This window comes from Engraulis encrasicolus, chromosome 3, assembly GCF_034702125.1.
Source record: "Engraulis encrasicolus isolate BLACKSEA-1 chromosome 3, IST_EnEncr_1.0, whole genome shotgun sequence".
In the NCBI taxonomy this organism is placed as follows: Eukaryota; Metazoa; Chordata; class Actinopteri; order Clupeiformes; family Engraulidae; genus Engraulis; species Engraulis encrasicolus.
The window spans coordinates 55,315,631-55,343,130 of record NC_085859.1 but is presented as its reverse complement, the minus strand read 5'-3'; the positions used below and the strand labels follow the sequence as shown (position 1 = coordinate 55,343,130).

General features: G+C 41.8%; 1 protein-coding gene across 1 annotated transcript in view; it reads right to left on the bottom strand.

The window, feature by feature from the left end:
* The window catches only part of LOC134445537 (fibrinogen C domain-containing protein 1-A-like), a 112,548-nt gene that overhangs the window by 3,656 nt on the left and 81,392 nt on the right, over positions 1–27,500 (bottom strand). Inside the window, exon 7 of the mRNA XM_063194590.1 lies at positions 911–1,090. Within this exon, the coding sequence (XP_063050660.1) occupies positions 911–1,090 (180 nt within the window). The remainder of the gene's footprint in view (positions 1–910; positions 1,091–27,500) is intronic.

Below are 27,500 nucleotides of genomic sequence, written 5' to 3'. Positions count from 1 at the left end.
AGGGAAGGGCAGAGGGAGGGAAGAGAAGAAGAATAGAGGAAAGAGGGAGAGGAGAGGAGAGGAGAGGAGAGGAGAGGAGAGGAGAGGAGAGGAGAGGAGAGGAGAGGAGAGGAGAGGAGGAGTTGACGTGTGGTCCCATCTTCCATGCAGCTATGAAAAACCGCTACGGAAAGATGGGCATGAAGCCTAGAGTAAGAAGTGCAAGAGAAAGTAAAAAGAGAGGGTAGAGACAGGAAGAGAGTAGAAATTAAACAACCCCCCAGATGGTCACTGACTTGGACACACACAGTCTCTCTTTTACACACACACATACACACGCACACACACACACATCCTGGGGATCAGCTGCAGTGTGTCTGAGCGGCGGCTCTGTCTCAGGGTCAGCAGGTGGAACAGAGAAAAGGGACGGGTCCCAATTAGTGCCTCGAGCAGAAACCCGTCGCCCACCCTTCTCTTCCAGTTTGAATTGGTGCAGCCTTGCAGGGAGGGCTGTGTTAATTTGGCAAAGGTCAACAACTGCAAGAGAGTACTAATATGTGATGTGACGTGCTGTGTGAATCATTATGCAATATTCGTCCGCCTATTTGAACGCGTTGTCAGTCGTGAGATTAATGGGATCAGTGGTCTTACAACACTCTTGGTCGCAGGTGGGCACACGGACGAGGTCACTTGAGACAGTCGAGATATTTTTCCCCAGGAGAGTGAATCATTAGAATCGTCTTCCTGCATCGCATGATGCCGAGGACCCAGATATACCTGTGCTAATGCAGTTGCTATCCACACACATACAACAGCAATCTCTTCAGGCCTCCCCTCTCCTACTACAGAAATGGGTAGACAATGCACACAGGCAGGCTGACGTCTAAGTTTGACAGCACAATCAACGACAGACAGACAGACCATGCCGTACCTGCGGTGCCGGAGTAGTCTGAGATGGTGAGGGGGTATCCAGCCTCATCAGGGTCCACTGAGAAGAGCCCCACCCCGAAGGAGCCGTACTGGGCGAAGGACGTGCTGTTCTCAAAGTCCTCCAGGTCGATACGCAGCTCGTAGTTGGCCTGGATGGTCAGGGCGTGGATCCGCTTCATACCTGCACAAACCAGGGAGCCAGAATTAGAAGCCCATCAGATACTACCTGCCAAAGCTCTCCACACAATATAGACCCAGTCTGAACCTCTGGGCCTGCCCATGAAACTGCTTGTTTTCCCCACGTTTGCTGTATGTAGTGGCTAATCAATACGTCTTATGACTGGCAGTGATTGGCACAGCACGGCCAGCGGATGGAGCATTCAGAGGGGTAAACATTCAGTTTCATGGGCGGGCCAGAGGTGCCGACTGGGTCTATAGCCAAACAATACCAATGGGTGGCCATGGTGTGGATCCACTTCATACCTGCACCAACCAGAGAACAGAAACATCTACATGTTACCACCCAAATACCAATAAACAATAACACTGAATGGTAGGAAGGCAGAGGGTTGGGAGGCTCCCATCGAGACATCCAGAGGTTACCACCAGTCACCAACCAACCACAACTCTCAACAGAACATGGCCATAGAGTAATGGGCTACTTTTAAAAGTAGACTAGAAAGCCCAGATATACACTAAAGAGGTGTGTGTGTGTGTGTGTGTGTGTGTGTGTGTGTGTGTGTGTGTGTGTGTGTGTGTGTGTGTGTGTGTGTGTGTGTGTGTGTGTGTGTGTGTGTGTGTGTGTGTGTGTGTGTGTGTGTGTGTGCGTGTGTGTATGTGTGTGCGCATGCGTGCGTGTGTCTCTGCGCTTGTGTTGTGTGAGTGCATCTGTGCATGCATGCATGGATATGTATTATGGGCATATGTATTGTTCATTATGTCTAACTGTTTAACTTAAACACTTAGGGTTTTCTTTTGCCTTAAGACATGTAAAAGTTTTTATCTTTTACCTGACATGTTTCGACGGTGTTACTTCCGTCTTCATCAGAGATCTGTGATGTTGTTGAGTGACGTGCTTTACAAACAGCTGATGTTGTTGTGGAAGTGTGACCTTTATATGTCTAAAGGCAAAAGAAAACCCCAAGAGTTTATGTACTATGGGCAGAGGGGGGAAAAAATCAAATTCTAGGAATAGTTCTTCAAAGAGCTAAGTCTTGTAAAGTTAAGGCTACCATGGATTTTCCCACTTAGTTGCTAAATCAGATGATTGGAGATAAAATAGAATTAGGGATTTTTTTTCTTTTCTAACTAAAACCAATATATGGCAGAATTTGAACTCTTTGAAGTTGAGATGTCCGTAGATCTTCAGAAATCGTATTTCCCTGGGAAGAATTCCAACAACCAATGAGTTTCTCCACAGCTACTGACTGACACATCAAATCACCAACAATTTATTTTAATACAGTGTAAAAACATGTTAGTGTCCTTTTTCCTCACTTGCCATGTCTGTAAGAAATTCATCTCCTTCACTGTGTGATACTAACTCCTCCCACCCCCCACTGAGTTTAAAAAATGATTACAGTCCACATCATACTTGTGGTGTCAACCCCCAAAACAGCTGTACGCTTTGTGCTAATGTTTTATCATCACATGTACTTTTATCTCTTTCACGTAGGTATACTCATACCATACCGTACTTAATGACTGTGTATCTCTGAAGCAGTTCATATTTTATGGCCGTAAACATAATAACATGATATTGCTCTTTTTATGTTTGTTATGGATGCTGAGCTGCTTTTGTGTACAAAATGGCAGTATACAAATAAACATGTATTCCCTTGACTAAACAAAAAGTGATATTTCTCATTGTGCTTCAGGTTCTATACAGTGGGACGGCATTGCTTAAGCACAGCGACATGTCTTAATGAAGCAATAAAAATGCAGAGACCAGAGTCTTTGATCCAGCAAGTAGTGTTTTGTAACACGGCTCACAAATATGCCACCAGGAAAGCAGGCAAGGGTGACATTGTGCTACGAAATCCAAAAAACGAATTCAATGAAAAGAACTGTGCTTTATAGAGCAATTAAGACATGGAACGAATTGCCATTGGATATCCGTGAAGACACGGGCAAAAAAACCTTTAAAAGGAAATTAAAAAGGTATCTTTTGAATGGTTGATATAGGTGTCATCTTAAGTTGTAAGGTCTGTTTTTTATTGTTTTAAATCTGTGAAGGAGAACTTTCAGCAATGTGGCAGCATTGCATTTTATAACAGTTTGCTAGACTTGTTGCTGACCTTTTGAGATCTTCTTGTATTTTTTTACTTGAATCTTTGAAAAACTCTTTATTTTTTGCAAGGCATGTCTATCTGTATTGTTATTAATCTGAAATGTGATGTGTTACATGTATTTGGAATTAGGACCCCAGGAAGACTAGCGAGCTGCTACGGCATAAGCTAATGGGGATCCTTTAATAAAATAAAAATAAAAATTGCTCATGAGAACATGTTCTGCAAACATAACATGTGTAAATCAAATATGAGAATTGCCAGTTGTCACTCAGCTCATAAAACTGACGGCATGTCGGTATGAAGTTATGTATTGAAGTGTATTTTGATTCTCAGTATGGTTTGTAAGTTATTCTCCACACACATCAACTGAGGATTCAGAGTCACGTCCAGGGCATTACCACGGAGACAATAAAAGGCGAGGAACGTGATGTGTGTTTAGGTGATGCAATGTAAGTTACACGGCATGTGTGTGTGTGTGTGTGTGTGTGTGTGTGTGTGTGTGTGTGTGTGTGTGTGTGTGTGTGTGTGTGTGTGTGTGTGTGTGTGTGTGTGTGTGTGTGTGTGTGTGCCATGTATGTGACTGAGGTCGTGAGAGAGGGGCTGAGAGATCAATAACAGTCTGCCTTCAAGATTGCCCTTTCAGCCTGACATACATAACACACAGTCAGGTCACAAGATACATTCACATAACAGAGTGAGTGAGGTCTGTGTGTGTGTGTGTGTGTGTGTGTGTGTGTGTGTGTGTGTGTGTGTGTGTGTGTGTGTGTGTGTGTGTGTGTGTGTGTGTGTGTGTGTGTGTGTGTGTGTGTGTGTGTGTGTGTGCCATGTATGTGACTGAGGTCGTGAGAGAGGGGCTGAGAGATCAATAACAGTCTGCCTTCAAGATTGCCCTTTCAGCCTGACATACATAACACACAGTCAGGTCACAAGATACATTCACATAACAGAGTGAGTGAGGTCTGTGTGTGTGTGTGTGTGTGTGTGTGTGTGTGTGTGTGTGTGTGTGTGTGTGTGTGTGTGTGTGTGTGTGTGTGTGTGTGTGTGTGTGTGTGTGTGTGTGTGTGTGTGTGTGTGTGTGTGTCACACACTTCAGCCAAAGAAAGCCAAATTCCAGCCTAATGTTATTAAAATATTAAAATCGGTGGTACATGTTGTACACAAACTACTAATTAAATATTGAGTGGCTGGTAAATTTCAAACATACACCCACACCCACACCCACACCCACACTCACACACAAACCACTATGAGGGCATCTTGATATTCTTCAAGAGAACATGGCAATCTAACGGCATCAGGGATTTTAAGTCCTCACACACACGCGAGGGTGCGCACATGTTGTTTATACATAAACATGGTTCGGGAGGAAGCCCGCGAGTGACTGACAGCCGTCATTACTTGCTCCCGTCTTCGCAGATATTTACACCCCTCCTTTCCCTTTCACCTGTCTTGTGTGAAGGCTTTCCGGATTGTCCCACCACCTCCCCCTACTCCTCCATTCACTAGAGCACCCAGCTACACTCCCATACAATGGGGGTGGAACGGATCTCATCCCGCATGATCGCCGCTTTAAACATCCCAGGACCGAGGCCAGCCAGCATACCACTCACACATATTGTACACCAAGCACTCAAGGGCAAACTAGTGAAACACTAACACACTTAGATAGAGGTAACACGGTACATCTTTCTTCCACATGCAAGCACCCACACATGCACACACACACACAATCAAACTCCAGCAACATGCTGTCAATGGCAAAACAGCAACGCCATACGGCAATAATAATAATAACCAATGTATGTTAATAAATTCAGATACAAATACAGAGAAAATCTTAAGTTAAACAGAATGAAATAGATGGCATGGACTTGCACGATATGCAGAAAATTAAACAATTTTGGCTGTTCAGAGTGTAGGGCATGCTGCTGCTTCGACGGCTACTCAATGATGTCTGCTGAAAGTTCCTTTAATTAAAGCTAAAGCTTTATTAAGTACTTCAGAATTCCCCAAGGGAAGGGCGGAAGGAGACACAATATCTCACAGCAAATTACCACAGAACTTTTCCTCAGAAAACTGTTAGTCTCAGAAAGTCTTTTGTAAGTCATTACAGTAGGGTGGTCTCAGTGTTGTTAATGTAGCATGGTGACCTGCAGCAAGGACAAGGACATTACACCACCAGGGATAGATTAAGACATGAAGTGTCCCTGTGCATAAGAAGGGGAGAGAAGGTTGGGTGCTATATGGGGGCATACAGTATGTACATTACAGGAGGTATTATGCAAAGGGGATTACGATGCCAAGGTGGGTGAAGGCAATACCCCATTGGGTCCTGGGGCACCAGGGCTTTGGCCCAGTACACCCATTTAGGAATAAACTCCTGAGAACTACAAGAACGACCCGTCTCATTGAAGAAATGGGTCTTTGAATTTTGTTCGGACTGCTCATTGATGTTCATTGGTTTACTTTAATAATATATGGGTAGATGACGTGACGTGTAAATTTTGCTGTCGCAGGCTCTTAAAATGAAGTAAATTCATGCTTTCAAAATTGTCAATGCTTTAAATGATTAAACTAATGTTGTTGTTGTGAAAAAGTAATGTGTAATAAATCCAGAGCTTAAATAAGTATACTTAATTTTGAGTCAAATGTCACATTTGTCCTATGGTGTGACTGAGGCAAGCCTGGTTCTCCATATTAAAACATTTTTAAATAAATAATAAAAGCTCGGTCATTTGTCTAAACAACCCTGGCATGTTTTTCAAGGTGTCTATTTTAGCAAGTGGCAATGCTTAATTTTTTTCCTGTTTTTCTGAGACCGTATGGACTTATGAAACTTTGTCGCAGAAAATAATGTCCTGTGGTGTGACATCATTTTTTTGGTTAATTCTGTGGATAATTATCTATTGTTGAAGCTCCAGCGGTACATAAATTGTGACTTTAGACCCTTAAGAAGCCAATGGCAAGGGTGGATTTTAGATATTTCTCTCAGAGTTCTTCAGTCAATCAATTATGTTTTGCTACCACAAGATGTATTAGTTTTGTAGTCCTTTGGTGTGACCGCCATAAAATACATTTTGACAATAGTGTATATTTTTCAATTTTTTTTCTTATGTTGATGTATGAAAATGCATCTTACTAAAGGTGAAATTGTATTTCAGTTGGGAACGACATGGTTTTGAATTAACTCAAAAGCTCAAAAGTCCTATGGTGTGATGGTAAAAGTCCTATGGTGTGATGGTAAAAGTCTTATGGTGTTGATAGTATCTAGGTTTTACTACTAATTAATATTTAAGACCAGAATCAGTGGAATAGTTGGAATTCAGAAATGCAAGGTTTATTTGCTTGAGAGAGTGAGAGGGGAGGCCATTTAGGCCCAAAGGCCTGTCCACAGGCCTCCCCACCCCCTATCTCCAAGAAGGTGTTAACAGGACAGGTAAAGCAGAAGAAGAAGGCAGAACAATGCCAGTGGCTGAACTTAAAAACACCTCCACAGGAAATGAGGTCACATTGGATGATGTCACATACAGTGATAGTTTTAGCCAATAGCAATGGATAGGTAATTTCAAATCAGCAGTTTGGGGGAAGGGAAGTTCAGTACATCCTGATGCCATAAACAAAGGGAACTTTTATTTGGCATCGCACAGTCTAAAAGTGTTATTCAAACACGTATCAAACAATACATGGACATTGAAATGTTATGTGTCATTGGGGGCACTATTCAGATTCTTTCAGTGTGACACTTTGGAGTATCACACCAAAGGACAAACAGGTCACACCAATGGACTAGATATTTGAGAAATAGCTTTTAAAACAACTGGTAGTACATATTTTTTTTGTTTTGTTGTTTGACTAGATAAATATTGTGTATTCAAATTACTTATTCCTTTATTGGCCTTTGGAATTTATACTTTGATGCATTGTTGATGAATATTTGCTGTTGATTTTAGATACTGTCAAATTATATAAAATGTTATTAATGGTGCTTTGAAACCATAAAATATAACGGTAACAGTGAAGGAAAGATCAGTGAGAGAGTATATAGAGGAGTATAGATGAATAAAGTATGCTGTGGAGAGCTCAATATACAGCATAAATGTGCTGTCCAGCTTGAGATACCAAACAGGCACTGGCCACTACACACTACAGGTTCAATGGTGTGACAGTCATAGCATACCAACAAAAGTGTGATGGTCATGCCAAGGTCACCCTTCAGTATGAGTCTTATGAGCTCTGCAGGTTACATTCAATGACCGTATGGCTGTCATTAAGAGTTACGATAGGCTGATAATCGACGATTCAAAGACTTATAAGTGTAAAGTGTAGGTCCATATTGACTACAACATTATATTATGATCAAAAGACAAAATAATCATGTTGATATATTTGTTTCTGGCTCAGTTTTGCATTTCTGTCCTTTAGCTTGACATGAATGTCCTACGGTGTGACATGTTTTAAACACTCAAATATTTGTTTGAGCTAAACAATATGTTTGATAAACACTGAATATTGCATTAGGGAAGAACAAATTATCGTCCCTGAAAAGTTAGTATAAATTCGGACAATTTTGAACATTTAAAAGAAAGATATCCATGTTTTTCCTCGAAGGTTTCTAATAATCTCACATCTAATGGGGGAAAAAAATACTTAAATGGTCATTTCCCATTAAATTAAGACTTTATAAAATTGCAATAAATATGAAGAGTGTAACAATGTTCATAAAACTCCATCAAGCCATTTCTACATTACTTAATATATTTATTTCTTAACGTCACACCAAAGGACATATTTTCAGCAAATTGTTTTATCTACGTAAATAAATAATCAATGAATAGACCAACATTGTGACCACTTGGATTTTTTGAAAGATTAATTGCTGCACTACGTAGACATATACTTCTTTCCCTCATAAACAATGTTTCGTGAAAAAAAATGTTTTTTGCTGCCTATCCGTCATCTACCCACATATGACACACAATCTTTCACAATCTTCCTGTTGAACTGTAATGTAACAAACATACACAGTTTTTTTCTCATTTCAACATATTTCAGAAGTAGTCAACCAACAAGTGTGATGACTAATACTGTAAGTCTTGAAAATATCTAGGTCGAAGGACAATGTAGAATATATTATAGTACACGGTATATTCAACACTCAACACTGTCAGAGCATTCATTAGCATAAGGCACACTGTCTTGCATGATATTTAAAGTCAGTCTAGTATAAAAATTATAATTTTACCCCCCCCCCCCCCCCCCCCCCCCACCCCCCCCCCCCCCCCCCCCCCCCCCCCCCCCCCCCCCAGTGAGAGATGGCTGAGATGAATAAGCACCCAGAAGATGTGGACTGCTGCTGATGAGGATGGGGTGATGGGCTAACCTGTGCTGTGGGGGCCGCGCTGTGTCCAATAATACCAGAGCTCAGGCAAGTACTGAAGTGTGTGTGTGTGTCTGTGTGTGTGTGTCTGTGTGCGTGTGAATGTGAATGTGTGTGTTTACAACCCCAACTCATCTGTCATGCTGTGCCTCTCACTTTAATTCATACACTTTGGCCCAATGATACCACACAGCCCAAGAAGGCCACATTGTTCCTCAAGTCCTTTGAAGGCTGAATCTACTGCAAACATGGACTAAACATAGACACTAAAGATACAAAAGATATTGTTCTAAAAAGAAAGACATTAAAGTGAGAGTCCAGAATTTTGGACAGACACCCAAATATCTAGTTACAATTTCAAGGATGTATTGGAATCTCAAAAAAATGTGTCAACACAACAGTTCTCAAACACTCTGGCTATCTAGGAAATTGTGTCCCATTCCCACAATTCTGGTGTGTCACTTTACAGTGGCATCCATCTAAAAACAAGCTTGCCAAAACGTCAAGTTCCAGTTCAAGTTTATGTAGCCATATCAACAGTATAAAATAAACTTGAACCTGAACTTGAAACATACAGTAAATGCTGAGCTGCTGACTTTTGTGTGCAGTGTGTCCAATACAACGTATCCAGCAGTGACGTGCGGTGGGGTTGTCGCTAGTGAGGCACTGACTTTTTTTAAATCAGATTTTTAAATATATGCACAAAAATGCTGTATCGGAGTGCACGTGCCTGGTATCCAACCCTAATCTGCTTTTTCAATACAATGTGTTGGGCCCTAATCTGCATTTTCTTGCTGTGTTTACATGGACCTGTTCCTGATACAGAAAGAGCCGGCTGCCACTGCGTATAAATTCATCCCTTCTGATTAAATAAATGAAGGGACAGAGGTAAGGGGAGCAGTTCAAGTCCGCAGATGTTCATATATTCGAGCTGATTAAGTCGGAACTGAGTATGGTTACAGCAGAAAAGTACTTATTCACAGTTAACAGGTCAAATCAGAAAAACAAAAAAGTCTTATAGTGGGGTCGTATTAGGCTCAGTCATTTCAAATTGGTGTTAAAGTTTGGTTTTCACTTCCAAGTTGAAGTTTAGGGTCTATAGAACAATTTGAGTTCGAGTGTCAAACACACAGATAACAAAATGGCCTGCGGGGGGCGCTCTAAAATATATAAACTGCTATAACTTTTGATTAGTTAAACCAAATTTAACATATGAGGTATGTATGGATTCAGCATGAAGAGGAGAAACTGGTGAACTAAGTATTTGGTTGCCAGGTTAAAAACACACTATGTAATAAACAGACTTTTAGCCAATGGACAGCTAAATCCGGGCTTTTTTAAGATAAAGGGTGGAAATGCCCTCAAAGTTGCAATGAAACATAATTTATTGTTACAAGTTATTGTAAATAAAGCCTGGGTTATTACTTAACTTGATTTGTTCAGAATATCCCTGAAGCACACAGATACTTAGGATACCTATACACAAATATGGCTGCATAAAGCCTATGTGATATTTAGCACCCAACTTGCAACTTTGAGTTTATGAATTTAGGATCATGAGAACCAGCTTTTTTTCAATCAAGCCATCATTTTATTCACAACTTAAAAACTTCATATCTGGAAGAAAGTAAATCAGTAATAATAATAATAATAATAATAATAATGAAGATGATGGTGAATACTATGGGGAACATCATTTTTTCCTGCATTCAAAAAACAAATAAAAGACCATGGGGCTAACATTTATTCCAATACTCCACTCTACAATAACTATGACGGAGAACAGATACAAAAACAGTCAGTGGTCAGTCTTGGAAATTGCATGTGCACTTGCACAGATGTGTGAACTTTAACTCTGCCTTCATGCACATGCACCGAGATCTGGCAGGTCTATTTGTACAAGTAATAGTACTGCTGCACTTCACCTCTAGTTGGAATACATCTTGTCAACTGCATCGTTGGTAGTGTAGTTCAAATCTGGGAACTGTTCATTTGTTACCAGATTGGCAGGCATTTCTGGCAAATGCAGATAATAAGAACGGTTTTCATTCCTGTCAACTGTGCTGGTAACAAATGGACAGTTCCCAGATGACAGAGATGTCTTCATAACAGCAGATGATTGTGTCTACCATGTATGAAATAGTCCTATAGTATTATTTAGTAGGCCTATGCTTGCCAAATGCCTCTGCTTGCCCCCAGCAAGCATACTAATTGTTCTCCAACAGTTTATTTAGTATGCTTGCGGGAAATTGTTTCATCAACAGTTTTTTTTATTATGTATGATGAAATCCAAGGCACTCTTCGTCTTCATTAAAAAGCTTTTAACCCTATCGCGCCGGATGCATCATATATGTCTCATCAAATTCAAAGCCCTCTCCACGCTGACACAAAAAAAAATCGATCTGAAAAACATCCTGCGTGTCATTTCCAAACGTCCTGCAGTACGCGGAAACCGCCACAAGAGAGCAGCGGTCGACAACAAGTTGACCACAGCTCGGCGAAAAACAGGAAAATGGGGTAGAAGCGGTTTCCCTGACCGACGCTGAGATTTCGTCAAATTGCATAAGGTTTGTGTACAAATTTCCGAAATATAACTCTACATCCTTTAATTTGAACACTTGCTTTGTGCAATTAAGCAAGGAAGAGTTTATATTTTTACACCGTGTTGCAGAGAGATCGTGCTAAAACTGATGAGACATATAAGCACCATCCGGCGGTGGCAGGAAGTCAGCCATCAATGCATTTGCTCCATAGGGAAACTTACAAAGCATACCACGACGATCGTTTAACAAAACACACAAGTTGTTTTACTTCAAGACAAAGATATTGCCTTAAGAAACACGTTTTACTTGCAATTTTGAAAATGTAATGCAAAATGTTGAAATTATGATCTCGTAAAAAATGCATTGAAGTGAATGGAGAAATGGTCCAATTGTAGTAATGGACCCATATATTCAAATTAGACATCAAAAATGAATAATGATCTATATTACACTCATAAATAGGTTGTTGAGCATTCGATCAGCTATGTTTTTACATAGATTTTAAAAAATTACCTAACCAGGCTGTGGGAAATGTAAAATATGGTCCTGCTAAAACAAGGATAGGCTTAAAAAAATGGCAGGATCTCACTAAATATTTAAAGATAATCCTCAAATTAAATTGTCTGACAACTTTTTTAAATAAAAAAAAGATGCAAATGCATTAAAAGTCATTTTTCAATGGTCATGAAATTGGAATTTTCATTCCCTTTAAAGCCTGATGCATCATATATGATGCATCAAATATCTCAGTGACCTTAACAAAATTTTGATATTTTTTTTTACATTTCTTATAAGGGACCAATATTGAAGCAAATTCCAAAAAAATAGAATTTTCTCTCATTGCTTTCATGGTTCAGGTTTCACAGGGTTAATTAAATGTAGCTAGTTCATACTTGAACATTAAAATTTGCCAACATGTTTCGGCCAAACATTGGCCTTCATCAGGGCTTTAAAAGAGTTCAAACTTCCCCCCACTTCCCTTTATGCTTTTTGCGTCATGCTTGGGTGCGCGTCTCCAGTCCATGCGCGCCGGTAACGTGCGCGCCAACGGGTCTCCAAAACGTGCTTGCGCATGTACCCAAAACAAACATGGTGGATGTCATTCTGCCCTTACAGCAGTATTACAGAGAACAATTTCAGCATCACTATATCATTAACATTAAATATACAGCTCAAAGGAATGCCACCATATCTATACAGTCATTCAAACCAGGGTACGTCATGGCATTCAGATTGTGTATCCACCGGCTTTCCTTCTGGTTTAGTAGTTTCTGTCTATCCCCTCTTCTTGTGCTCAAGGGGACATGATCAATGCCAATAGCCGTGAATGTGACAGGGGCATTGGCATGTGTCTCATTAAAGTGTTTGACCATGGCATAATCAAAATTTCCATTCTTTCCAGCATATTTATGTTCGGCCAAACGGTCTTTAAGGCGTCTTTTTGTGCGCCCGACATAAAAAGCTTCGCAAAGCGTGCATCGCAACAGGTAAATGACATGGGTGGTTTGGCAGTTTATAAAATGTCTGATGGTAAAATCCCGATGTGTGTTTGGGTGTTTAAAACTTTTGCATTTCACCACAATGTCGCAAATTTTGCAATGCCCGCATTTGAAAGTGCCGTTGGGCTTTTGGGGGATCCACGTCTCTGGTCTCTGGTCTCTAGGGGATAGGTGACTCCGTACCACCTTATCGCCTATGGTCGGCGCTCTTTTGAAAGAAAAAATAGGGGGTTCTTTAAAAATGTCCCTTAAGGTGTCGTCACATTGTAAAAGTGTCCAGTTGTTAGTAATGACTTTGCGGATGTCATGTGCTTCTGTACTATACCGCGTTGAAAAAAACATTCGGTTGTTGTCATTGCATTTCTCATTCCTCTTTAATAAAACGCTGCGCTCTTGCGCTTGGGCCTTTGTGAGGGCCGTGTTAAGGACTTTCGGTGCATATCCTCTTTGTTTGAAGCGATCCAGCATCTCCCTGCTCTTATTTTCAAAATCATCTTCTTTGTCACATATCCTACGTAACCTCTGGAACTGTCCATAGGGAATGTTCTTGATAAGATGAGGCGGGTGAAAACTCTTTGCGTGTAACAATGTGTTTTTGTGTATGTCTTTGCGATAGATAGAAGTATGAAGGAGTCCATTAGTGTCTTTCGTGATTTCTAGGTCTAAGAAGTTGATTTTTGTTTTGCTGTATTCCAGTGATAGTTTCACATTCGCATTGGTGCTGTTGAGATAACTGTGAAAGCGTATCAACTCCTCTTCGCTGCCATTCCATATCATGATGACGTCATCAATATACCTAGACCACCAGGCGACCGCCTCCTTATAGGTATTGCTTTGTCCAAACACATAGACCTCCTCCCACATACCCATGAATAAGCCGGCATATGATGGGCTGAAACATGCACCCATAGCGCAGCCTTTGATTTGTTTAAAAAGTTTGTCTTGGAATAAAAAAATATTGTTGTTCAATGTCCATTCTGTTAGACCCAATAAAAAGTTAGTAGGTGGATTATGAGGGTGGGGCCTGGTATTGAGAAAGTGTTCAAGCGCCGCTAAGCCTTCTTGGTGGTCAATGTTAGTATAAAGGGCTTCAACATCCATAGTGACTAAGAAAGCATCAGGACCGATAGTCAAGTCCTTGATTTTGCATAAAACATCAGTTGTATCCTGTATATAGGCTGGCAATGTTGGAAGCAGAGGCTTAATAAAAAAATCTACATACTTGGATATGGGTTCCAGGAGACTTTCATTACCGGAGATAACTGGTCTCCCAGGGGCCGAAGCCCTCTGACCTACGCCTTTGTTTAATGCTGACTTTACATCGGAGGAGCGCCACTTTCTGAAGTGTTGAGCGTCATCTTATACCAGAGACTTACTCAAAATACGACAATGGAATCGACTACTTTTGCATACTCAGAAGAGGAAGGAAAGAGAATCATCACAAGTGCTTCACTACTAGACGATATAGGTGAAATGCCTTTCGCGGATAACCGACAAGCACGTGAGATTTGCATGGATTTAAAACGCCTTCAAGAAAAGGACATTAAATTGGACCTTAACGCCATTCAGTTATCGGACTATTGGAGGAAAGGATATTCCCCACGCGGTCTTAGAATAAAAAAATTCCCATCATTTGATGTAACTGAGAAAACTGAATTCAAGGCTAAATGGGAAAAGATTCTAAGCAAGTGCTCTTCCGATTTAATGCTATTACTAATAGAGGAAGCAAGAAAAGACCGAGTTGTCATTCAACAGAAAATGGAGGATCTGAACAAAAAGCTGGAAGAATTCAACAACAATAAGGACATCGAGGACCTACGTAAAAGGCTGGACGATAACATCTCTAAATTTAAAGAACAATTAAAACAAGACAAAATACGCAAATTCCAGAGGGACGAAGTTGATTACAAGGAGAACAGAGAGTATTTCTGGACCAAGGCGAAAACAACACGCTATCACGAAGCGCAACAAAGGTGGCCCAGGACGGTGTCGTTTAACTTTACAAGTGATGAAGAGGATCTGGCTACAATGCCACATACATCCACAAGGGACCAGTCGGGAAACGAGAATTCTCCAATGTCGAAGGAAAGACACAAGCCGACGAGAGGAAGAGGAAGAGGACGAGGGAGGGGACGTGGAAGAGGAAGAGAACAAGAAGGGGTCGAAAGAGACCCAATGCCCTACCTGCGGAGTCGCAAGATTTAGTTATAAATATCTCAGACTCACCCCTCTCTGAAGCACAAGTCAATGTTCTATCTAAAGGACTTACTTTTTCACCGACCACTTCCTCAGACACTTTTGATGTCAAAATTGATCTCTTTAGATTTTATAGATCGTTACACCTCAAAACATGGTATAACCTGAATCCCTCCGGGCCCGCAATTACTAATTATTCTAACACACCATTTAAGCCCAAATCCACTTTCTGTCCTATTGTACAGAACGCCACCTTGAATACTTTCGAGAGAAAAGTTAATTATGAGATTGAACAGGTGCTTACTAAGAAAAACTCTCAGCGCACACGAAACTTGACCAAAGATGAAAGAGACGCACTTAAGGAATTGGCTGACAATAAAGACATTGTAATTAAAAAAGCGGACAAAGGGGGCGCTGTTGTGGTATGGGGGTATGAACAGTATGTTAAAGAAGCGCAACGACAGCTGGATGACGAGACGTTCTACCGACCACTGAAAACAAGCCCAATGGAAACACTTACGAAGGAACTTCATGAGAAATTACAGAAAGCGAGGGAGGAGGACCTAATCTCACCTCAAGAATTCGATTTCCTGTACAATCCTTACCCACGGATGGCCTCTTTCTATCTTTTACCCAAAGTACACAAAAACGTAACCAACCCCCCTGGGAGACCAGTTATCTCCGGTAATGAAAGTCTCCTGGAACCCATATCCAAGTATGTAGATTTTTTTATTAAGCCTCTGCTTCCAACATTGCCAGCCTATATACAGGATACAACTGATGTTTTATGCAAAATCAAGGACTTGACTATCGGTCCTGATGCTTTCTTAGTCACTATGGATGTTGAAGCCCTTTATACTAACATTGACCACCAAGAAGGCTTAGCGGCGCTTGAACACTTTCTCAATACCAGGCCCCACCCTCATAATCCACCTACTAACTTTTTATTGGGTCTAACAGAATGGACATTGAACAACAATATTTTTTTATTCCAAGACAAACTTTTTAAACAAATCAAAGGCTGCGCTATGGGTGCATGTTTCAGCCCATCATATGCCGGCTTATTCATGGGTATGTGGGAGGAGGTCTATGTGTTTGGACAAAGCAATACCTATAAGGACGCGGTCGCCTGGTGGTCTAGGTATATTGATGACGTCATCATGATATGGAATGGCAGCGAAGAGGAGTTGATACGCTTTCACAGTTATCTCAACAGCACCAATGCGAATGTGAAACTATCACTGGAATACAGCAAAACAAAAATCAACTTCTTAGACCTAGAAATCACGAAAGACACTAATGGACTCCTTCATACTTCTATCTATCGCAAAGACATACACAAAAACACATTGTTACACGCAAAGAGTTTTCACCCGCCTCATCTTATCAAGAACATTCCCTATGGACAGTTCCAGAGGTTACGTAGGATATGTGACAAAGAAGATGATTTTGAAAATAAGAGCAGGGAGATGCTGGATCGCTTCAAACAAAGAGGATATGCACCGAAAGTCCTTAACACGGCCCTCACAAAGGCCCAAGCGCAAGAGCGCAGCGTTTTATTAAAGAGGAATGAGAAATGCAATGACAACAACCGAATGTTTTTTTCAACGCGGTATAGTACAGAAGCACATGACATCCGCAAAGTCATTACGAACAACTGGACACTTTTACAATGTGACGACACCTTAAGGGACATTTTTAAAGAACCCCCTATTTTTTCTTTCAAAAGAGCGCCGACCATAGGCGATAAGGTGGTACGGAGTCACCTATCCCCTAGAGACCAGAGACCAGAGACGTGGATCCCCCAAAAGCCCAACGGCACTTTCAAATGCGGGCATTGCAAAATTTGCGACATTGTGGTGAAATGCAAAAGTTTTAAACACCCAAACACACATCGGGATTTTACCATCAGACATTTTATAAACTGCCAAACCACCCATGTCATTTACCTGTTGCGATGCACGCTTTGCGAAGCTTTTTATGTCGGGCGCACAAAAAGACGCCTTAAAGACCGTTTGGGCCCGAACATAAATATGCTGGAAACAATGGTAATTTTGATTATGCCATGGTCAAACACTTTAATGAGACACATGCCAATGCCCCTGTTACATTCACGGCTATTGGCATTGATCATGTCCCCTTGAGCACAAGAAGAGGGGATAGACAGAAACTACTAAACCAGAAGGAAAGCCGGTGGATACACAATCTGAATGCCATGACGTACCCTGGTTTGAATGACTGTATAGATATGGTGGCATTCCTTTGAGCTGTATATTTAATGTTAATGATATAGTGATGCTGAAATTGTTCTCTGTAATACTGCTGTAAGGGCAGAATGACATCCACCATGTTTGTTTTGGGTACATGCGCAAGCACGTTTTGGAGACCCGTTGGCGCGCACGTTACCGGCGCGCATGGACTGGAGACGCGCACCCAAGCATGACGCAAAAAGCATAAAGGGAAGTGGGGGGAAGTTTGAACTCTTTTAAAGCCCTGATGAAGGCCAATGTTTGGCCGAAACATGTTGGCAAATTTTAATGTTCAAGTATGAACTAGCTACATTTAATTAAAAGCTTTTTAATGAAGACGAAGAGTGCCTTGGATTTCATCATACATCTTTAAGTTACGTCTAACCAAAGAGCACCTTCGCACTACAAAACAGAACGCCGAAGCCCTCTGACCTACGCCTTTGTTTAATGTAGTTTTTTTTATTATTCTACTTTTTTCCATTCACCTCGGCCTATGGGAATCGCCATTCATTAGTACGGCGGCTCTGAATCGTTGCAGCGTTCGAGATAGAGACACGGTTCGAGTGCCAAAACGAGCGGCTCGAAAAGGGCTCAGGGTGGTGTATTTTTCGCTGGCCTACCCCCTTTCATTCCTTCACCAGACTTGTTTTTCCTCAGTTTTCTCTCTGTTTCCCCCCCTCATTGAAATGAATGGTAGAATGGTCAAGATGATGATGTCACAAACTGTGGCAGTTAAAGTGAGAGGTGACCTGTCCTGGGGTTTTTGACTAGGTATCAACTAGGTAAAGGCATTGTCAGAGAGGTCTTGGCTCTGAATACAAACTGTGTGAAGATCATAAGCAAACTCTCAAAAAATTTTCAGAGAGAGCAGGTTTAAAATCCCTATGATGCGACCCCATTCACTTAGAAAAAACATGTGTGATCAGCTCAGCGCATAGGCCTGAATATGTCATTTTTTTTTATTGAACCACTTGGCCTATAAATGTGATCTCAGCTTTGACATGAAGAGCAGGGTTGTGCCATTTGTGTGTCAATATCATCTGACAACTTGAAAAACTTTTGGAGATATGACAGCGTAAAAACAAGGCTGCACATATTACCGGTACTCAGCTATTGACTGCCAAACTGTCACCTTTAGAATCTTCATTCATACACACGCACGCACGCACGCACGCACGCACGCACGCACGCACGCACGCACGCACGCACGCACGCACGCACGCACGCACGCACGCACGCACGCACGCACGCACGCACACACACACACACACACACACACACACACACACACAGCCTTGTAGAACTTTAGACCTCACCTGGGCAACTGTGGCCTAATATGCTGTTGTGGCCACTCTATACAGTAAGTGGCAGTGGCCTACTGGGTAGGGTGTTGGTCCGTCAGAGGGTTGCAGGTTCGAATCCCACCCTTACTTCTCCCTACCCACCCATTGCTGAAAGGCACCTGAAGCATCTGCACACACACACACCTCTCTCTCTCTCTCTCTCGCACACACAAACACACACACACACTCACAAACACACACACACACACACACACACACCTCTCTCTCTCGCACAGACAGACAAACACACACACACACACACACACACACACACACACACACACACACACACACACACACACACACACACACACACACACACACACACACACACACACACACACACACACACACACACACACAGACACTCACATACTCAGACCTCAGATCTCTTTGCAAATTGACCGCCTATGCTGATGACATTAGTAGTAGGAATGAGGAATGATAATGATAGTGAGTAGTGAGTAGTGAGGAATAATGATATTGTGGGGCTGCTGTCTTGTCTGGACACTTTTTCAAAGGCTACATCAGCACGGATTAACTGGAATAAATGTTCCTCTCTCCTGCTGGGGAACTGGGGGGTTACCCCACCACCATGACTCCCTCAGCAAGGTGTGTGGGAGAAGGGGGGTTTAAAATACTGGGGGTGTTTTTGGGCTCTGTGTGTGTATACAACAGCTCTGTGTGTGTGTGTGTGTGTGTGTGTGTGTGTGTGTGTGTGTGTGTGTGTGTGTGTGTGTGTGTGTGTGTGTGTGTGTGTGTGTGTGTGTGTGTGTGTGTGCATAAGCCGCAAGCATACTAATAGCATTGTCTCTCCGGAAATGCAGTCATATTATTATTATTATTATTGATTTATTTTCTTCCAGATATAACATTTTTTGTGATTTTATGTGTGAATAGAATAGGCCCTATGACTTGATTGAAAAAAAAAGTTGATACTCATGATCCTAAATTTATAAACTCAAAGTTGCAAGTTGGGTCCTAAATATCACATAGGCTTTGTGCAGCCATATTTGCGTATAGGTATCCCAGGTGTCTTTGTGCTTCAGGGATATTCTGAACAAATCAAGTTGAATGATATCCCAGGCTTTATTTACAATAACTTGTAACATTAAATGATGTTTCATTGCAACTTGGAGGGCATTTCCACCCTTTATCTTAAAAAAACCTGAATTTTGCTGTCCATGGGCTAAAAGTGTGTTTATTACATAGTGTGTCTTTAATCTGGTTACCAAATACTTGGCTCACCTGCTCCTCCTCTTAATGCTGAGTCCATGCATACCTCATATGTTAAATTTGGTTAAACTAATCAAAAGTTATAGCAGTTTATATATTTTAGAGCGCCCCCCCGCAGGCCATTTTGTTATCTGTGTGTTTGACACTCGAACCCAAATTGTTCTATAGACCCTAAACTTCAACTTGGAAGTGAAAACCAAACTTTAACACCAATTTGAAATGACTGAGAAAAATTGCATAGGCCTACGACCCCACTATTAAATATATCAATCAAAAAGAAACCAAATTCCTTTACATTCCACGGTTTTGACCTTTCTGTAAAGAAAGACTTGCTAGTAATAGCCTAATTAAGCGGGCTTGCGGAGCAAGGACCATGCAGAGCATGGCCCTTGCAGAGCAAGGCCCGTTTATAGTAATCTCTAAGTCCTGTTTTATTATTATCGTTCTTGTGCAGGGCAGCAGTAAAAATAGAAAATGGATCTCCTCCTAGGCCTTTCGAGATAGAGACACCGTTCAAACACTAAAACGACCGACTCGGCTTGGAGATCGCGTCTCGTTATAGGCTTCTCCGTGTCTCTTGTCGTTTTCCCGTTTTTGGCGATTTTGTGAAAGCCTGGGTCCCCATTGAAAATAGTGGTGGAACCTCCATGAACCAAAGTTCCGCCACTCTAGAGATTAGAGTGTAGGAGGCTTTTTCGGTCATAAAACATCAACACTTTCACCTAGAAGTTTAGTTGACGCGTTGTTAGCGAGCTCTATGGGATGTCTCCAAATTGTGAAAGTTTCATTTCCCAACTCCCAATACTTTTTAAATGGCAGGTTTGTAAAAAAAACAGGCCTGGCTCTATGGAGAATCCCAGTCTTTCGAAAAGGGCATTTTTCAAGAGATCAGCGCATGTCCCACACGGAGGTCCATTTGTGCCTGAAAAATTTAACCTATAAACTTCATTCAAAGACTGTTAGAGAGATCACAAGCATGACTCCGATCTGTGAAAAGGACACGTGCCAACTCCTTTTAGTTTTTTTACAACGATGTTGTAAAGACAAAAAACTCATTCTCATTTTCTCCCTTTTTAAGGCTCAATACTAACTGTCTTTCAGTCAATCACAACAGGTGCAGCCTATGAAGGGTTCCATTTCAACTGTCACTGTCTCAAGATTCTATTCTTAACGAGCAGGTGCGAGCAAGCATTCTAGAAGTGTATTGTTCAGCTCTGCAATGCAATGTAATATAGTCTTGCTGGACTATGCATGACAATTAGCTGCTTGGCTTAGTGGTAATGCATGCCGCTGCATTAGAGAGAGGGAGGTTGAGGGTTCAAATCCCACCCGAAGCCATGTTGATTTTCTAAATTATATCATATGCAGCGTTCCTTGGCCGACTTAAAATGCCATGTATATCATTTAGTATGGATGGCAAATGTGCTGAATTACAGATATTGAGGTTGGGGGTTCGAAACCCAGTCAAAGCCATGTTGATTTTCAAAATTATATCATATGCAGTGTTCCTTGGCCAACTTAAAATGCCATGTATGTCATTTAGTATGCATGGCAAATGTGCTGGATTACAGATATGGAGGTTGGGGGTTCGAATCCCAGTCAAAGCCATGTTGATTTTCTAAATTATATCATATGCAGCGTTCCTTGGCCGACTTAAAATGCCATGTATATCATTTAGTATGCATGGCAAATGTGCTGGATTACAGATATGGAGGTTGGGGGTTCGAATCCCAGTCAAAGCCATGTTGATTTTCTAAATTATATCATATGCAGCGTTCCTTGGCCGACTTAAAATGCCATGTATATCATTTAGTATGGATGGCAAATGTGCTGAATTACAGATATTGAGGTTGGAGGTTCGAAACCCAGTCAAAGCCATGTTGATTTTCAAAATTATATCATATGCAGTGTTCCTTGGCCAACTTAAAATGCCATGTATGTCATTTAGTATGAATGGCAAATGTGCTGAATTAGGGATATGGGGGTTGGAGGTTCGAACCCCAGTCGAAGCCATGTTGATTTTCAAAATGATATCATATGCAGTGTTCCTTAGCCAACTTCAAATATCATGTATTGTATGTCATTTAATATCAATGGCAAAGGGGTTGGATTACAGATATGGAGGTTGTGAGTTCTAATCCCGCTCGAAGCCATGTTGATATTCAAAATTTTATCATATGCAGTGTTCCTTAGCCAACTTAAAATACCATGTATGTCATTTAGTATATCCCCAAAACGCAGAGCTACAACACTTTCAAGATGGCTGAATCCAAGATGGCTGAATTGTTTGGCCCATAACTTCTGACTGGGTGGATGGAGTTTTTCCAAGATTTCTTTTAGCTTTATTTTCTCAATAGTACTTTGTTTCATCTCTGCCCCAAAAGGCAAGCCCGCTTCCAGCATTTTCTGTGAGAATGCATTTCTAGTTGACATTACAAGCCTGAGGAAATTTGAAAACAACACACAAATTAGCCTTCTGATTCTCTAAATGTCATTTGCTCCATCAGCCTAATTTACAGCGGCGGCATCATTATTTAACATATTACAGAACAAAAACTGTACTGGAATGAAATGTGTTGTAATGGAAAATATATCTTGTATTATGCCTGTTCAATAAAATGGCATTTTGGGCATGTTTTTGTAAAGTTTTCAACATGAAGACAGAAAAGAGAAAAAGGCCATTTCACAAAGTCTGCAGAGGATGAATGAAAATGTTAAAAACAGCCTTTGCCAGAATCCCCTGAAGCTGCTAGCGTCTATGAGAGTCATCAAATGAGGATAGGTCCATCATCCCCAGTTACTGTACATCTGATTCAAAGCAGCTGACCCATGTCTTATGAGCTCTGATCAGGGGTTACATTAGGTCATGAAGTCTATCCAGACCCACTCCGCATCAGACACTAATAGTAGCTAAAGCTGAGAGGTCACTTGGTAGGTGTGGTGTGAGGTGTGAGATACAAATATCTGTATGTATTGCTAGAAGTGGTAAATGTTCAGAGCAGATATTTGCTCAAGCCATTCAATAAACCTGATCATTTTTTATCTGTGCAACACCTTTAACACTTAATGGAATCACATGTGTTGTGAAGTGAATTTTACCCACCTCTGTTTATGGGTTGGTTTGAAACACAAACTAAATCTGCAAATTATGGAAGCTAAAAAAGTACTTGAAAAGTACATGAATGCCTCTGTAATGGAACACCAAAAGAAATTGTATGTCATGTGTAAGGTGTGGGAGACTGAAAGAAAGGTATGTCATGGACAAATAGAAAAGAAGAACAGGAGAAAAAATCTAGTGTGTTATGCACAAGCAGTGAGGAATGAAAAAAGATGTGCCTGACAGGAGGAAATAAAGAGAGAGAGAGAACCCTGTAGGCCTGACCCTGTTAAGAGCTGGCCATGCCTCCATGGAAACCAATGCAATCCATTTTGTTTTACGTTGCTGCCTGCAACCGTTCCTCCATCACATTATCACAGGCCTGAGTGAGGCGAATGAATATGAGGGAAGCGGCTGTGCAGCTGATGCAAACACAGTGGTGTAACGCTCAGGCGTAACACTCAGGTCTCTTGCCCCTCATCATTGGAACTCAAAGTTAGCAAAGGCAATGCAATTTAGGACTGCTTGGACCATCAAATACAGATTAGTAGAGTCTACTACCAAACACAATTTAACTCTCAAGCTCTTCATCTCTAGGATCTTTCTGGATGTTTCTCTTTCTGCAAAGTCCTAATTCAAGCATCCCCTCACCAACACATTTTTAGCGTTCTCCGCCTTCAAACAGCTTCCGAGTCCCACCCCCGCCCCTCAACCTAAACGTTCCTGCTTATGTTCAAATGATGCATCTACTCAGTACTCTCTCCTGATTTGCATCTTTGCATTAATTAATCCACTTGAGACTTCTGTTCTTTCCCCTTGGTGGAATAAGAATGACTTTCTGCAGACCTGCGAGACTGCACATCAGGCAAAGTCTAGTAGTGGAACGGCTGAGGAGCCTGCATCACTCCACTAATGTTTCACTAATTGCCTTTCAGCTTTTCTAGCACCTTTCAAAAAGTCAAGCCATGGGGAAGAGAGAAAAATGGGGAAAAAAATAATGAATAAAAAAAAGAATAAAATAAATAAGAAGTAGAGGGAAAGCCTGCACATATTCAGTGAGGCAGATCTGCAATGTTGACAAGATGAGTTTGCAGAAGCTGTGATCCAATGGTTAGGGAGGTGGACTTAAGATCAGAAGATTGCAGGTTTGAATCCCTCTGTTACTGCGTCCTACACCTCCATCCATGCCTGAAGCACCCTTGAGCAAGGCACCTAACCCCGAACAGCTCCAGGAGCTGTAACCAATGCCCTGTAAAATACAGTAACGGTAAGTTGCTTTTGATAAAAGCGTCAGCCAAATGTAATATAATGAAATGTAATGAGTTATAGACATACACTATCAGTGATAGGGACATCAAGGAACTGTCTGTAGCTTCTGATCTGAAATATTATAGAGGGGCGTGAACATTTCAAGTTAAAATGGCCATCTGAATGGCCTAGCCATGAAAAGAGGAGGTGGGGCTGTTACATAATCTCTCTGCAATATATCACACCATTCTACCTTGAAGCTGAAATGCTTTTCATAATCAGAGCAGTTATTATTCACTGGATCTGGCTGTAACCATAATGACTTTCATTCCAGTTCAGATCTTTTGGTCCAGAGATATAGCTCCTGGTTCCTCACCATTAGGTCAGAAGTTAAAAGGCCTTTAAAGATGAAAGATGAAAGATGACAGCGTCTTACAACTTAGCTTCTTGGAGGGCTATGACCTGGATTAATGAGGATCTTCTTAGACTGTCTAATTCACCCATTCTGCTGCTACTCTAAAGGTGCTGACGGGTCAAAGTCTTCCCCTCCTCCCTACCCCTACCAGCTGGGTCCATGTCTTTCTGCCTTGGGAGTAATTCTGTCCCTACCAACTCTGGGTGATGACTGGATCTAAAACAGGGGAAATGTATTTCCTGCTGAACCATTTTGTTAAATTATTAAATTCAGTTTAAATCAAAGTTCTCTCTCCGAGTTACAGGCTGAAGCAAAACCTTCTTCTTCATCCAACTCTGTGTGTGTGTGTGTGTGTGTGTGTGTGTGTGTGTGTGTGTGTGTGTGTGTGTGTGTGTGTGTGTGTGTGTGTGTGTGTGTGTGTGTGTGTGTGTGTGCGTGTGTGTGTGCGTGTGTGTGTGTGTGTGTGTGTGTGTGCGCGTGCGTGCATGTGTGGGTGCGTGACTTGCATGCAAAGGAGACTTTGGAGCAAATATCTTATCACATCTACCTACTGTCTGACACATATCAGCAGGAGAGGAGAGGAAGAGGGGAGAGAAGAGGAGTGGAGAGGCAGCCGTGGCCTGGCCTAGCTAGGGAGGTGGACTTGAGATCAGAGGCTTACAGGTTCGAATCCCTTACCACTCCTCCCTACACTCCAGCATGTTTGCAATGCTCTTGAGCAAGGCAGACCAACATACCCTCTATTAACTGTAAGTCGCTTTGGATAAAATCATCAGATGAGTGGTATGTACATGTTATTGATGTAATGACAGTGATTTGAGATTATGTCCGTGAGACACTGCAGTACATCAATAAGAAAGGTCACCTGTGTGAAATGGAATCAGCCCAGTCAACCCGTTCCCAGAATCAAGACAACAAAGACAACAGCACGTCTGAACTCTTCAAGCCGACCATTACATGATATAAAAATCCACTACCTAACCCTCAACGGACACATAGCGTTCACTAGCAGTCTGAATGCAATGAGCAATGTTGCAATTGGTGGTGATTGTTGCTGGAGAGAGAGGGAGAGAGAGAGAGAGAGAGAGAGAGAGAGAGAGAGAGAGAGAGAGAGAGAGAGAGAGAGAGAGAGAGAGAGAGAGAGAGAGAGAGAGAGAGAGAGAAAGATTTGTGGTGATGAGAGATGGAGAAGAGAGAAGCATGTGGAGAGGAGGATGAGGGCAAAGGAGAGAGGTGGGGGGGGGGGTGGAGGGATGCAAGATAGATGGGGAAATGATGAAGAGACGATGAAAGAAGATGAAGGAAGGCTGGATTGCCCCCCCCCTCCCAATACAAACAGTATAATGGGGACCCAATTCTCTCTCCCTGGGCCCGGGACAGCATACTCAATTGTCCCTCCCAACTGTCAACGGGCCTGATCTCATCTCACCTCTCTTCTTGCCACTCCCCATCCTGTCCCTCTGAAATATCAAAACAGGATGGAGCTCACAGAAAAGAGACCCTGAAATCGCACCCCATCCCCCTCCCTCCCCCATGAACGTCCTGATCTGACTGCCTCATGACACGCCTACCTTTCTCACACTCACACTGTGTATCTGTCCACCTGTCTGACTGTCTGTACAGCTTTAATTTTTTCACGTTTCTGTCTGTCTGCACATCTGTCAGTCTCTATTCAGACTGGCATCATGCAAAGGCGTATTTATTTCACGCTAGTGCATTCTGCGTTGAGGTGCGACGCCTTTGCATGTTAAGTGGTGCTGCTCAACGCCTCAGAACAGCAGTTCTGTCACATGACCAAACTTGCACATTTCTGTCCCACGCAGAGAATTTCCGTTGCTAAACGCGAAAATGCTCAGACGTGCCCTGACCAAAACTATCCCTAACCCTAACGTGTCAGTAAACCAACATTTGTGATGCTTTACTTTTAACGCTTTACCAAAAACAGCGAAACAAGCAAGGGAAATGGCAAAATTATGCCTAAACCAAAACCATACCTAACGCTAACCTGCCACAGGGCATTGTGGAGCACACAAAGTCACACGAGTTAGCATGTATAGTCACACGCGATAGGCTCTTCAAGTCGGTGTGTTATGCAAACATAGTAGCATGATGACATGTTACTCTATCTGTGTGATTCTCTGCCTTTCTATCTTGGCTGACAGATGTCTCTCAGTCTGTAAATGTCTTCTAATGTTCACTCACCCCAATCTTCATTATTTAACACTCACCATCTTTCCCCCGAGCTGTTTTTTTCACCTGTTTTCCCTGCTTGTTCTTCCCTTATCCCTCATTTTTTTCTCCTTCCCAACTACATGAGTCTCTCTGTCTCTCCCTCTTCTCACTCCCACTTTCCACTTTCTCACTGAATCTCTAACTCTCTCTCTCTCTCTCTCTCTCTCTCTCTCTCTCTCTCTCTCTCTCTCTCTCTCTCTCTCTCTCTCTCTCTCTCTCTCTCTCTCTCTCTCTCTCTCTCTCTCTCTCTCTCTCTCTGTGAATGTGTCTGCTGCCAGAGGCTGCCTTGTATGTAAATGATGAGCTGATTTAATTAGACTAGATTGCAGCTCTTGTGTTATTCCAACCCAAACCTTCACACTCTTCCCTCCAGTTTCCCTTCCCTCCACTTCTCTTTTCCTTTCTTTCTTCTCTCAACTCATACTTCTTCTGTGTACTGAAACTGATTTCTTCTGGGGAATGAAGTATTATTTGAGCAGAATTCTCCAAAGAGGAGGAATCACATTAAGGGCAAATTAAATCAAAATTCCTTTTGGAGAATAGCAAATAGAACTTTTACTAAAAATTTTGCTCTCTCTTCACAAACTCTATGTTTCATTGCAATTGATGCCTCTGATGCACTGGGATGACTTATTCCTTATTTTTATAGCAAGTTCCCAAACCCCAAGGCAAAGCATGCATTTGGTGCAATTTGCAGCCTGACATAAAACTGAAGACTACATGTAACTCATTGTTTTCCGTCTTTCTTTGACAGAATTTATTTTGTGAGATCTCTCATATGTATTGATAAGAGATCTCTTTTGTACTGAAGAGGAATGTGGTGAATGCTTAGTGTGTCAAATCAGTTTGTGGATTTTGCCCGATT